General features: G+C 40.3%; 3 protein-coding genes across 4 annotated transcripts; all 3 read right to left on the bottom strand.

Moving 5' to 3' along the window:
• On the bottom strand, positions 1-654 carry LOC105700507 (succinate dehydrogenase assembly factor 4, mitochondrial-like). The gene is made up of 3 exons (XM_012426377.1): positions 464-654; positions 230-388; positions 1-150 (listed from the first exon to the last, which is right to left on the bottom strand). Exons 1-3 carry the CDS (start codon positions 522-524, stop codon positions 11-13), a joined length of 360 nt encoding a protein of 119 aa, XP_012281800.1. The 5' UTR covers positions 525-654; the 3' UTR covers positions 1-10.
• A 71-nt stretch (positions 655-725) lies between these two features.
• On the bottom strand, positions 726-1,760 carry LOC105700508 (succinate dehydrogenase assembly factor 4, mitochondrial-like). Its single transcript, XM_012426378.1, has 3 exons — positions 1,619-1,760; positions 1,285-1,383; positions 726-991 (listed from the first exon to the last, which is right to left on the bottom strand). The coding sequence occupies exons 1-3, from the start codon at positions 1,674-1,676 to the stop codon at positions 822-824; spliced, it is 327 nt and encodes a 108-aa protein (XP_012281801.1). The 5' UTR covers positions 1,677-1,760; the 3' UTR covers positions 726-821.
• A 48-nt stretch (positions 1,761-1,808) lies between these two features.
• Positions 1,809-10,582, bottom strand: LOC105700498 (dual oxidase 2). Of its 2 annotated transcripts, XM_012426362.2 has the most exons (26): positions 10,396-10,582; positions 9,638-9,967; positions 8,950-9,131; positions 8,610-8,853; positions 8,245-8,472; positions 8,078-8,161; positions 7,908-7,999; positions 7,234-7,515; positions 6,994-7,169; positions 6,781-6,902; positions 6,462-6,680; positions 6,277-6,393; positions 6,067-6,206; positions 5,726-5,974; positions 5,482-5,622; positions 5,215-5,390; positions 4,269-4,777; positions 3,931-4,161; positions 3,721-3,814; positions 3,447-3,657; positions 3,249-3,369; positions 2,949-3,178; positions 2,680-2,838; positions 2,454-2,609; positions 2,237-2,365; positions 1,809-2,160 (listed from the first exon to the last, which is right to left on the bottom strand). In XM_012426362.2, the coding sequence occupies exons 1-26, from the start codon at positions 10,496-10,498 to the stop codon at positions 2,032-2,034; spliced, it is 4,854 nt and encodes a 1,617-aa protein (XP_012281785.1). In that variant the 5' UTR covers positions 10,499-10,582; the 3' UTR covers positions 1,809-2,031. The 2 variants fall into 2 exon arrangements, with proteins under 2 accessions (XP_012281785.1, XP_012281784.1); XM_012426361.2 differs by having other exon boundaries at positions 7,908-8,161.
• Between the last annotated feature and the right edge of the window lie 200 nt (positions 10,583-10,782).

Below are 10,782 nucleotides of genomic sequence, written 5' to 3'. Positions count from 1 at the left end.
GTCGAAGCTTTCAGAAGTCGCTTACTCGCCCTCCGATCTGCCAATCTCCCCACTTTGTTGGCTCCTTTTCGCTGTCCGGTATTAATTCCCCAGTCTTTGGGTCCGTTTCCACCAGAACCAGATCCACGAATCTCATTCCTGGGGATATTCCTGTGGGATGTTACATTTATACATGGAATCTCATTTATAAGAACGACCTTGCAGCGCGTATGAAGGTGTTGGGACTTACGGGGTATAGGTTCTAACTTTAATTTCTTTCGGAACTCTTTCATTCTTTCTGACTCGGAGTCTTCTTTCATCTCCGATGCATGTCCTGGTGGAGTGGGTTTGATGTCAGTATCCTGTTGTTTAGATACATCCGTAGCTTTAGTGGCTCTTAAGACAACACCTGTGTCGATTCAAGCCATGAAACAGTGGGAAGGAAATTTTTTAATTTGGTTACGATGAAATAAAGTGACTTTACTTTTTGTCATATTCTTCGATTGGACTTTCAGTGGTGTATTGATGTTTAGTCTTGTGAACATGTTTTTATCTGGCAATAAATTCAATGTTCTCCCTTTAGGTTTTAGAAAGGTAAAGGCCTTTTGCCATTTATGAGAAAGCAAAAAAAGGTTGTTTATCGGTTGTTATATCGACGGCTTCTGTCTGTTGTTTTTTGTTATGTACATAGGTGTAAGAGGGAAAGTAAAGGTGGTTAAGGGCTGCACGGTATATTACATTACATATTTTGAATCCATATTTTTCCTTTAATAATTCATAACTTAGGAAGTGCACGTCTATATACAAACTTGTTTACTTTGTACTATTTTTTTCTAATAATTCTAGAAGTCTGTTACACGTCCTTTTCTCTCCCAATCTCCGTAACGTGTAGGCTCTGGTCCCCGAGGCCCACCAACTTCACCTGTTTCTGGATTAGTTGCATTTGGAAAAGGCTTTAAAGGTTCTTTTTCTTGATCAGGATGCTTTCCTTCCTCGAGTTCATCTAGCTTTTCTAAAGAAAATAGAATTTGTACCGCTTTATTGAAATACGGTTAGTCATATAGTTCTTCGATATCAAAAGTTATGACAGAAAGTCACAAAATGAATTAATCCTTGTAGGATAAATTTAATAAGCCTTTCTGACACTATTTGATTTTATATTCCTATGTATAGTACTTTGAGCAAAAACTGCTCTAGATAAGGACAATTAGTTTACTGGACTGTAAAGACGAGTATCAGAGGTTCCTTCAGATGGTGCAGACAGTAACATTATCTTTTGAATTTAATCGTTTAGTTTTGTGATACCTATCGGTGCTTTTTCACGAAGTTTCTTCCGGAACTCCTTCAGCCTCGGGCTCTCTGCAGTTTCGTCGCCAGGCTTCGTGGATGAAAATTTAACGGGCTCTAAAACCGATAACAGCGAATTTGAGGTTAGATCACTTTAAATAACGATTTTTAGAAATTTCCACTATAGAGGTGTTTTACATTTTGTAATACTAATTAATGATACATATTCCAAAGATTATTATCAATTTATTCCGACTGATAGTAATTATTTGGAATAGTTGGCGAATATATATTGGATTGACAGCTGTGGATTTGAGGTTAGATAACAGTGTTAGGAGTTATCGGTGATTACCGTTGTAGAATTTCTTCACTCGTGGAAATGCTATTACAGAGCGACAAGTTTTAAACATATTAAAAATCTGATTATTCTAGATAATTATTATCTTTAGCAATAATTCAGATTTGTTAATCGGAGCTGTATGTGCAATCCCTTGTGCTCACAAGGTGAAGGATTTACTGGTAATGATTATCTTATATCGTAATATAAGTACGGAAGGAAATATGTAGATTCTATTAGTTAAAAATAGTTCTAAGAAATAATATATAAAATACTTTTGTTACGCAGCGGAACAATGAGTTCTTTAGGTTTACATTTTTAATGCAGTAGCGGTAGTGAACATCTTCAAAGATTTTCGAAATTTTACTGAATTTATAAATGAGCAGGTTTATTTGATTGCGAGAAAGTTTATTAAAATGAAACATGGTTTAAAAGTTCTTGTAATGGTGCTGAAATAACGTTTGATTGTCTTCTTGGATGTTGAGCAATCTACAAGCCACATCAACGGCACGTGTCATTGATGGCGAACCGCAGCTAAAGATTCCCACTTTGTTGGACTATAGAATGGACAAATCATTTGTTATGTAAATTGTACAGATATGTCTAGAATCTAAAAAGAGGTATCACCCTTACTCTTGGATGTAATCGTTGAATAGCTTGAAAGAACGAATGAAACTTGGGCCGGCCAAAGTGAGTAACAGCTACCAAGCCAGTAAATAAAGACTTATTACAAATCCTTTGGAAATGACGCTCGCAAATGTACTGCAAGAAATTAAAAATGTATTACAAATAGGGACTGTCATTAATAACACACTTTGGAAATTGTTTCCGTTTGCTGCAAACGTCATACCAAGAGTATTGTGCGGAGATCAAACTTTTCATAGAACTGGGTAATGAAAATATGGACAGACACAACATTTTTTACATCAGACTTCTCTAAGTCTCTTAGAATATCCACCATCCATTCGAACTGTTTTTGAGTCCGTGTTATCCACAGAAAGTATACCTAGAATAAGTTATCGGTAGGAAAATGTCCGGTTCCAATTTATATTACTAATAAGACTGACTCAATTTACCTTTTTACACCCCAAAGTCAGATTCTGATTAGCCTTGAAAACTATATCTTTCAGTATCGAAGCGAAGGGAGTTACTCCTATACCACCGCCTACCATTATAGCGATGTCATACTTATTCCAATTTTGGTGACCTTCCCCATATGGTCCATCTACATGAATCTAACAATTACGATTTAATTAACACATCCACATCTAATTTAACATAATCGTACCGCTTATTTAATTAGGTAAATTGGAGTAATTGAAATTATTGAAATTATTTAGAATACCGTTGGCAATTTTTTGTCGATCATTGTTGCAGGATCTAATTTATTTCGAATGTTAATGGTCCATGGTCCTACGGCTCTGATGTGAACGGTTAAATTGGACTCATTTGGAGCAGAAGATAAAGTAAATGGATGGTACTCGTTGGTATGAAGTCCAGGACACGCAATTCTCACCCATTGACCGGATTTGTACTGGAAATTCGGCGGTTTCGGGAAAGTAATGCAGGTCACGTCTGACAAAATAAATGAAAATATATAATAACGAAGATACAAACGCTCGGCGCGATTTAAAATATTAATTACCTGAGGGCAGCAATTCTGCTTTTATTATCGGTATTTCCGTAGTCTTCCTCGTCGCTGTAATGAGCTTATCAAATGCGAATAGAGTAACAGGCCCCAGGAAAAAGTAATGGAAATATGGTTCCTATTTAACGGAGGAAAGAGAAACATTTAATTATCGGATAATTTGATAGGTAAGATTTACATACAAGGTGCCCTTACCTGAATTAATCTACCTGTGCCGTGGAGAATCAAAAGGACGTAAAAAACCGGATACAAACAATGGGTGCGATAAAACCAATAATAGAGTTCCTTTCTGACGATTTGAAGGGAGCAGAGAAATATCACCGCAGTTAGAATCGTTAAAGCTATACCGGTAACCCCTGTCATAGTTCTCCAGCACCAATAATCAAACTTCGGTAATTCATGAGTCCTAGAAAATAGAATATTTGTTAGCAACAATCCCGATGTAACCGTTCGTATTATTTTTACATACGCATGAAAGAAATTCGGAAACAGACAAGTCAGGTCGTCCGCCGTCTGCGTCGAGATGTGATAAAAATTGATCCCATGTCCGATAACATGTACCACTGAAAATGTTACGTATTAATTTCTCTACATTTTCCGTTTATAATAACAGTTAAAAGAGTACCCTGATTTCTTTGATCGCATGCTGTCAATTAACGTATACAATGACATGACTTACCGGTAAAGACCAAGGCCCAGCTCGCGATGTACTTGTGCATCTCGATGACCGAATTAAAAGGAATGTAATACTGCAGAACAGAGTCGCGGAAATACGTAATCGTGTTCTGGCACATGGTGATCAACAATGTGGAATACGTGAACATCATTGCCGAAGCTGCTCCTCTTGTAACAGTAACCCCGTAGCCCGCGATTCGCCTCAGTCCTGAGTGCTCTCTCTCTATGGAATAATCTAAGAAAAACGGAAAATGTATGATTTATGCCCCGTAATATCTAACAATTGTTAATGACATTATTAACTCCCTTTGTACACCCGATACGTAGGAATGTAATACTTGCAATAAGCTCGCTCCGCGAATATCGCGAACAGTACCGCCGTGTAAAGAGATATCCAGAATATCTGAAGCTGTTTATTGGCGATGTACTTCTGGATCGGGTACCAATAATCATCCTGATGCTTGGCCGAGTCCTCGATGATCTTTTGGTCCCCGTCGATGACACTCGTCCGGTTATTCTGGCCTTGGTTGACGGGAACGTTGCCGGCGATTCTGGATTTCAGCTCTTCAGGGTCGGCGTAAATGCTCTCTACGGTCTTCTTTACTTGGCCGATGAATGTTGACCTCACCGTTGAGGAACCCGCGTGTAATTTCGTACTCTTACCGTCGGCACCCACGTTGAACTCCAATTCTGCGTAGCTCAATTTATCGCTGTACTTGCCCAACAATCGTTGGAAATCCTGCAGGTCTATTGCCTCTTTTCGCGAGATCCCTGCCTCGTTCATCATCGTTTGCACGAGAGTCTCCAACTCCGTGTTGGTCACGTCCGCGTTGACGGTCTCCATGAATGATCTGGAATGATTTTCTCACTGTTCTTCTGCCTCACTCTTTAGGATCGGTTAATTGTATTCCCTAAATTCTAATTGCTTGTGGGAATTAATGCTATCCTGAAATGCTATTGGATCTTGATGTTATATATTTACATATCCAATACTCTTCGACTCCTATTTCATTAAAATGATAACCCGGCACTTTATCATTGTACCACTCCTTTGTATCCAAGGGATTTGTTTATAAAATCTTCACTTATAAGATTTACAGTTTAGACGAATTTATATACATTGGAAATATATGGAAAAGTAGTTAATATCAAAGGGGAAAATTTGTTAATTTCACGGTACATCAATTTCTCGTGACTCGAAACAAAAATTCGGGTACAGGGGGTTAATGACGCTTAAATTATTCTTCCAATCTGGAACCAGGTGATTTAGTTTATAGGTTTGCAATACCTTAACATGTTCACAAAGTCCTCCTTTAAGAGCCTCCCTGTACCGTTGACGTCGTACATGTCGAACATGAGCTTCACCTTGTCTTCCGCATTGCCTTTCAGGAATATCACCAACATGTCGACGAACTCTCGGAAAGACACGAATCCGTTTTTGTCCTTGTCTACTAGGTTGAATATCTGAGAACGCGGCAGCATATCGTGAACATTAATTTTCTCTACCGTATAAGACATGGCGGGCATGATTTTTCATTGTTAATCGTGTCTTCACCTTCTTTATGAACTCCGAGTCGGGACGCATACTCAACGCCTCTGCGAATTCAATAATGGTCAGTTCGGTGTATATGATTTCCTTCGCAACTGTGGAGTCAATTTGAAGGATTTCATCCTCCGAATGGGCAATATGGAAGGCCTGGAAAGTCGAAAGTTGATGTTAACTTAATTTCCCTTAAACTTACGGGCTTAACTTTGATGAAAGAATTTGTGAAAAAATTCGTATTTATCTTTTGCCGCACCTGGGAGAATACCACGCGGAAGAAGCTCTCCAATTTCTTCTGTCGGCTTTTTCTGGTAACCGCTTGCTTCATGATCTCCTTGGTGGTAATGTTCCCTACGTCTTCCCGAATTACTCCAACCTTTGCGACGAAATTATCCAGGGCCTGCAGGAACAAGCCCCGGATGTAGTCGGACTGGAACTTCAATAAAGTGTCGTAATTGTGCTTGACACGAATCATTACGTAGTGGTTGTCGGACGTCGTGTAGACCTAATTCACAAAAGGGCCGATTTTAATTACATTGAGGGTAGGAAAAAGGAAGGAGGTATAAATTGATAAGGATATATCGCTAAGTGATGTACCGTCATGCTAGGAGTGTAGGTGAAATCCAGCAGCCTGGTTAGGTGTCCCAGTTGATTTTTCAGCTGTATCTGCTTCTTATTGCCGCTTAAAACTATTATCAGAGGCTTGTTCGGCAGCGAGCGATCTATCCATTCACTGGCTGAATGAAGTATCGATATTACACTCGGTGACTAACATTAATGACCATTAGTTAATTATTGTCTACTCGCCGGTGAACATCGAATCGGGCTCGTCACTCCTGTAGTCTGATTGCCGCACTTTGGAATTAAGCTGCATCTTCCTTTGCCTCTTGATTCGAATCCTAGTGACGATCAAGGTGATAAATCCTGCGTAAAAAGATGTACCTGTTTATATAATCGCCCTGTAGGATTCGTTTGTGATATTAATTATTTACCGATAATAAATGTAACTAGTCCTGAAATCGTCAGGGAAAATGAGATTTCGCTGCCGGTGAAGTAGTCGTAGGTCCCGGCCTCCGTACAATTGTCGACATTGGTGTAATTAATTTGGCTCACGTGGAAACAGGGAATGTTTACTCCGTCAGCGCCGAAGGTGCGACAGTTCCCTGCCACGAGGATTTTATTTTCCGTGCACGAGGGGTGGATGTCACTCTCTGGAGGGAAATAAAAACTCCCATGTACATCGGTTAATTCGGTTATAGTAATTTCTTAATGCGTCTCACGTGTACTGCGAAGCGCTTGTAAAGAATTTACCGGATACAGGGACTCTGAAGGGATTTTTCGGGATGTCGTCGGGGTCCATTAACGTTATGGATATTAACACGTCGTAAAGTGACAATTGCTCGAGCCTCTTGATCTCGTCCTTTGTGAACAGTCTGAAAAGTATTGAAATTAATTTAACGATCTGCTGTACGCGATGTAGAATTCTCCCGGGTGGGTGGAGCTCGATAGTCTGCCAGGATTTACCCGTTGTTCGTGTTCTTGTACCAGAATCTGTCGGCGGAACGTATTCGCTCGAATTGGTCGTGAATAATTGCCTGGAAGAGTGGACCTGGTCCGTCGACGGTTTCCAAAATTCCACCCACCCATACATCGACGTCGTCGAAGGAGTTGTTGTACAGGCGTTGAAATTCCTTCAGAATCTTTGAGGTGTAATTGAAAAATTAATTAATAGGTTGATCACGGATGTACCGTTGTTGGTCTCACCTCGGGAGCAACATTTTTGTAGTACGACACATTCTCCACTCTTGGCAAGTTGTACGCCATCCTTGCTGTGTTGTAATCCGGGAGCCCGTGGTCTCGGCCTCGTTGTATGTTTAGGGCCATCAAATCTCGCCTTGAAAATTCTAAAGGTCCGAACAAATGTCCCCGCAAGTCTTCGACAATTTTGTGATCCTCCTCCTCGCATAGTTGCACCGACATGCCCATTAATAAACGTTCTATGTCAATCACGCCGTCGAGTCTCGTGAGGTTCTCGTAAAGAGCGTTCTGCAAGAGAATTATTACTTTACATTGTGATTATTCCGTTAGTATAGTTTACGCATCACGCTTCGCGTGAATATGGAAGACCTAAGGAAAAACATGATGTTCATGACATTTCATAGGAAAAAAAATACAACAACTTTTACATGTCACAGACTAAAACCAACGATACATATATTTTTTTTTAAATTCAATCTCGTCATCCAAATCTCATCAATCTCGTTCTTTATTAGGGTCTCCATAAACACTTGTTGCAGTTTCAAATGATGCACTTAGTTTAGAGAAAAGTGTTATATTATGACGTTTTTATGTATACAATGACCCTTTCATAACACCTTAAAGCTGTACACTTGAGTACCTTCCTTGAGCCTTGAGTGAGAATAATTGAAGTTACATACGTGCGACATCCAGTAACTGTTGCACGTCCTAATCGCACGTCCATTGAATCTCAAATGGCAGCCGTTCCTCCCGTAATCCCTCATGTATACACCTGTTGAAAAAAAATTGAGATCACTACTGGGAAACTTGGAAAATCTTTCAATGAAGGATTTCCTCAAAGAGAGTTTACCAGGAGGCACCAAAGTGTGCCCGAATCGAAAAGCCGCGGCTTGGAAGAACTGATCGATCTGAGGATCCACGCTGGCATCGTACCCTATTTAATGAATATCAAGAAGAATATTAATACCAAAGGTTGTTTCCTTCGTAACGAGGAAGTACTTAACCGACAATACCCACCTTTATATTCAGGCAAGCTTCTGCCCAGCCACATGGGCAACCATTCGTTTGTAACAATATGCTGCTGCGTGGCAATAACCCATTTCCTAGCTTCGTTAAAAATCTTATCTCCAGACCAATTAGGATTGATTCGCTTGATACGATATGCGAGATGATTGTGCCACCTGAACCAGACGATACCAAAAGTCAGGAGAAAGGGATTTTCATTCCCTCGGGGGTTGCCCAGCTCTGAAACGAATTTCTCTCTATTATACGTTCCTTAAAATTATGCAAAAAATAGGGAGCTCTGGAAATTTAATCATGGATTTACTATGGGCTGTCCCTTCTTCTATTTAATAATACCCTTATTAAATGTTAATGATTACTGAAATATCTCGTCACTTCTTCGGTGTAATGGCGGGAGGTGTACGTATGGTGTTGGATTGGTGGAGGAGGATTCGCCATGGGCAGTCTTATGGTGTTATACTCTGGATACAGCAACCCATGGGACGAAGCTAGGAGACCGTTGGGGTCTTGGGTCCCATTGGAATAAAGTCTCAGGACATCCGACCATGCTTTAGTGGTCCCATAAATTAAGCCTCCGTCCAAGAACGGCGTAATCTCGTTGAGCTTGAAATATCAATTTTTTTTATATGCTAATATCCTTCAGATTAATTATTACGATTCTATCGAGGGGTCAAAATGAAACGTGGATAAAGGATCAACCTGTTGACGAGGATTATTTGGAGAGAATCCCGTGCGGGCGTCGTAACGAGTTCGCAAAAATGGTTTCTCGGTGTGTCCTGGTTTCGTCCTGTATCGATGACCCTCTGGGATTTTGATGTTAAAGTATTCGGGGGGGCAGGCTGGCCTCTGGGCATCCAGAATCTCCTCCACCACTTGCTGGCCTGGATTAATGAAAAACATTTTTTTTTTCCTAATTAATAAGCACCCAATAAGAAGTTCCTAAGTCTACCCTCGGCCTCATCGAGTTGCAAGTACACCATTGAAAATGTTTCGATTCCTACATTTCTACGAACACCATTTCTAGAAGTCGCACAAGAATATTCCAAATTTTTAACGAAACGATAGGGCGAGAAATGAAATCGGTGCAAATCTTAATAAATTTACCGTAGCGCGGCTATCTCAAAATAAATGCAATTGTGTACGTGCACGTGATCGAAAATTAGTATACATGCCCTCTGAAATTCGGATACTTGTATATTAAAATCCTATATATATGCAATTGGATGCAACATTGCTTCGGAATTGCGACAATTTATTCGAGCCAATGTTCTTTGGGCTAACGAAATTAATATGAAAATAATATTTCTTTGGCACCATTCAAAGGAATATTTCTTCGGTTCGATGAAACCTTTTTTTTTCTTTCTCGGTGTAGAAATATTTTCTATACCGAAGAAAACCAGAAGTGCATTCTTTCCCGTCCTGGATTTCGATCCGATGTTTCCACTCAGTAGTTTTTCACTCAATTCTAATGGCTCGGGTCTGTTGTGTCCTGCAGGTTTGTAAACTCCATCTTCGTAAGCAGCAGGCCACCTTCGGAGCAAAGGAGTGTCAACCGCTCCTAGTTCAGGACGACCCACGTTATTGTTCCATCCATCGTATCCAGGATATTCGACAGGACCTCTTTGAGGATAAGGACACTTCTTTAATTGATCGCTCCAACAGCCAGTGAGTAGCCAGTCAATGAAAAATGCATTTGTGATTCCCGGCTTCTCAGTATCTACACTCGCAACAGGTAATCAAGATTTTCAACATTGCAAAGCGCAATTACCTTAACACATTGGCGACCGCTGACGTGAATTCACGTCATTTTAAATTCTATTCCTGGTTGCCGGTGACGTGGATTCACGTCTTTTTAAATTCTATTCCTGATTGCCGCTGACGTGAATCACGTCCTGCTCAGTTGGCTCAGTAATTGTTAGTCGGCGCAGCGCACAAATTTTATCATTTTTATCCGTCCCTTAACGATACAAGTTCACGTCAACCAGTTTCAGAATTTCATTATTTCCGCCGGTACTCAGTATTTGAAGGGGACACAAATTTGCCGGTCGCTAATGTGTTAACACTCATGTCTAAGAAATATAAATATGTATAAAAATTGGAAGAACCCCCTTTCATTAAAGACTTATTTCATTTGTCTACACTCACTCGTTAAATTGGTAGAGTCACGTTCAGGCAAGGTGGATGTCAGGTTCGATTTTACCTGTCCCAGAGAATGGAGGACAAGTAGATACCAGATCACAATGTACATTTTGTCAATTATCAGTGGATAGGTATTCAGATATCTAGCGCTACGGGGATATTAAAAAAGCCTTCTGGTATTAATTTCAGTTCTGCCTGGGCGTTTCATCGACTGCCGCAAAAACGCCAGGAGGAAAAGAGTCATCGCCGAGAGTCGCATGAGCTTCCTGCGCGCAGTGATAAGGACGAACAGGATGCCGCCGTACTAATCGGTTCCTCATAAAAACCGCATGTCGGACCTTCCCATCTCGACAGAGATTACACGGGGAAAGAACCGAAAGATCCCGAACTGAA

Source organism: Orussus abietinus, unplaced genomic scaffold (genome assembly GCF_000612105.2).
Source record: "Orussus abietinus isolate OABI.00-Male unplaced genomic scaffold, Oabi_2.0 scaffold2, whole genome shotgun sequence".
NCBI classification, from domain to species: Eukaryota; Metazoa; Arthropoda; class Insecta; order Hymenoptera; family Orussidae; genus Orussus; species Orussus abietinus.
The sequence above is the reverse complement of the archived record's forward strand: the minus strand, read 5'-3'. Positions and strand labels throughout refer to the sequence as shown.

Bases quoted from the DNA above. Each gene is read 5' to 3' on its own strand.
- LOC105700507 (XM_012426377.1), bottom strand. From the start codon at position 524: ATGTTCACAAGACTAAACATCAATACACCACTGAAAGTCCAATCGAAG. The intron at 389-463 runs GTAAAGTCACTT...GAATCGACACAG, and splicing joins ATCGAAGAATATGACAAAAA to GTGTTGTCTTAAGAGCCACT. The intron at 151-229 runs GTAAGTCCCAAC...AACATCCCACAG, and splicing joins AAAGTTAGAACCTATACCCC to GAATATCCCCAGGAATGAGA.
- LOC105700508 (XM_012426378.1), bottom strand. From the start codon at position 1,676: ATGTTTAAAACTTGTCGCTCTGTAATAGCATTTCCACGAGTGAAGAAA. The intron at 1,384-1,618 runs GTAATCACCGAT...TATCGGTTTTAG, and splicing joins AGTGAAGAAATTCTACAACG to AGCCCGTTAAATTTTCATCC. The intron at 992-1,284 runs GTATCACAAAAC...TATTTTCTTTAG, and splicing joins TCGTGAAAAAGCACCGATAG to AAAAGCTAGATGAACTCGAG.
- LOC105700498 (XM_012426361.2), bottom strand. From the start codon at position 10,498: ATGTACATTGTGATCTGGTATCTACTTGTCCTCCATTCTCTGGGACAG. The intron at 5,975-6,066 runs GTACATCACTTA...TTTGTGAATTAG, and splicing joins CCTACACTCCTAGCATGACG to GTCTACACGACGTCCGACAA. The intron at 5,623-5,725 runs GTGCGGCAAAAG...TCGACTTTCCAG, and splicing joins TCCGCGTGGTATTCTCCCAG to GCCTTCCATATTGCCCATTC.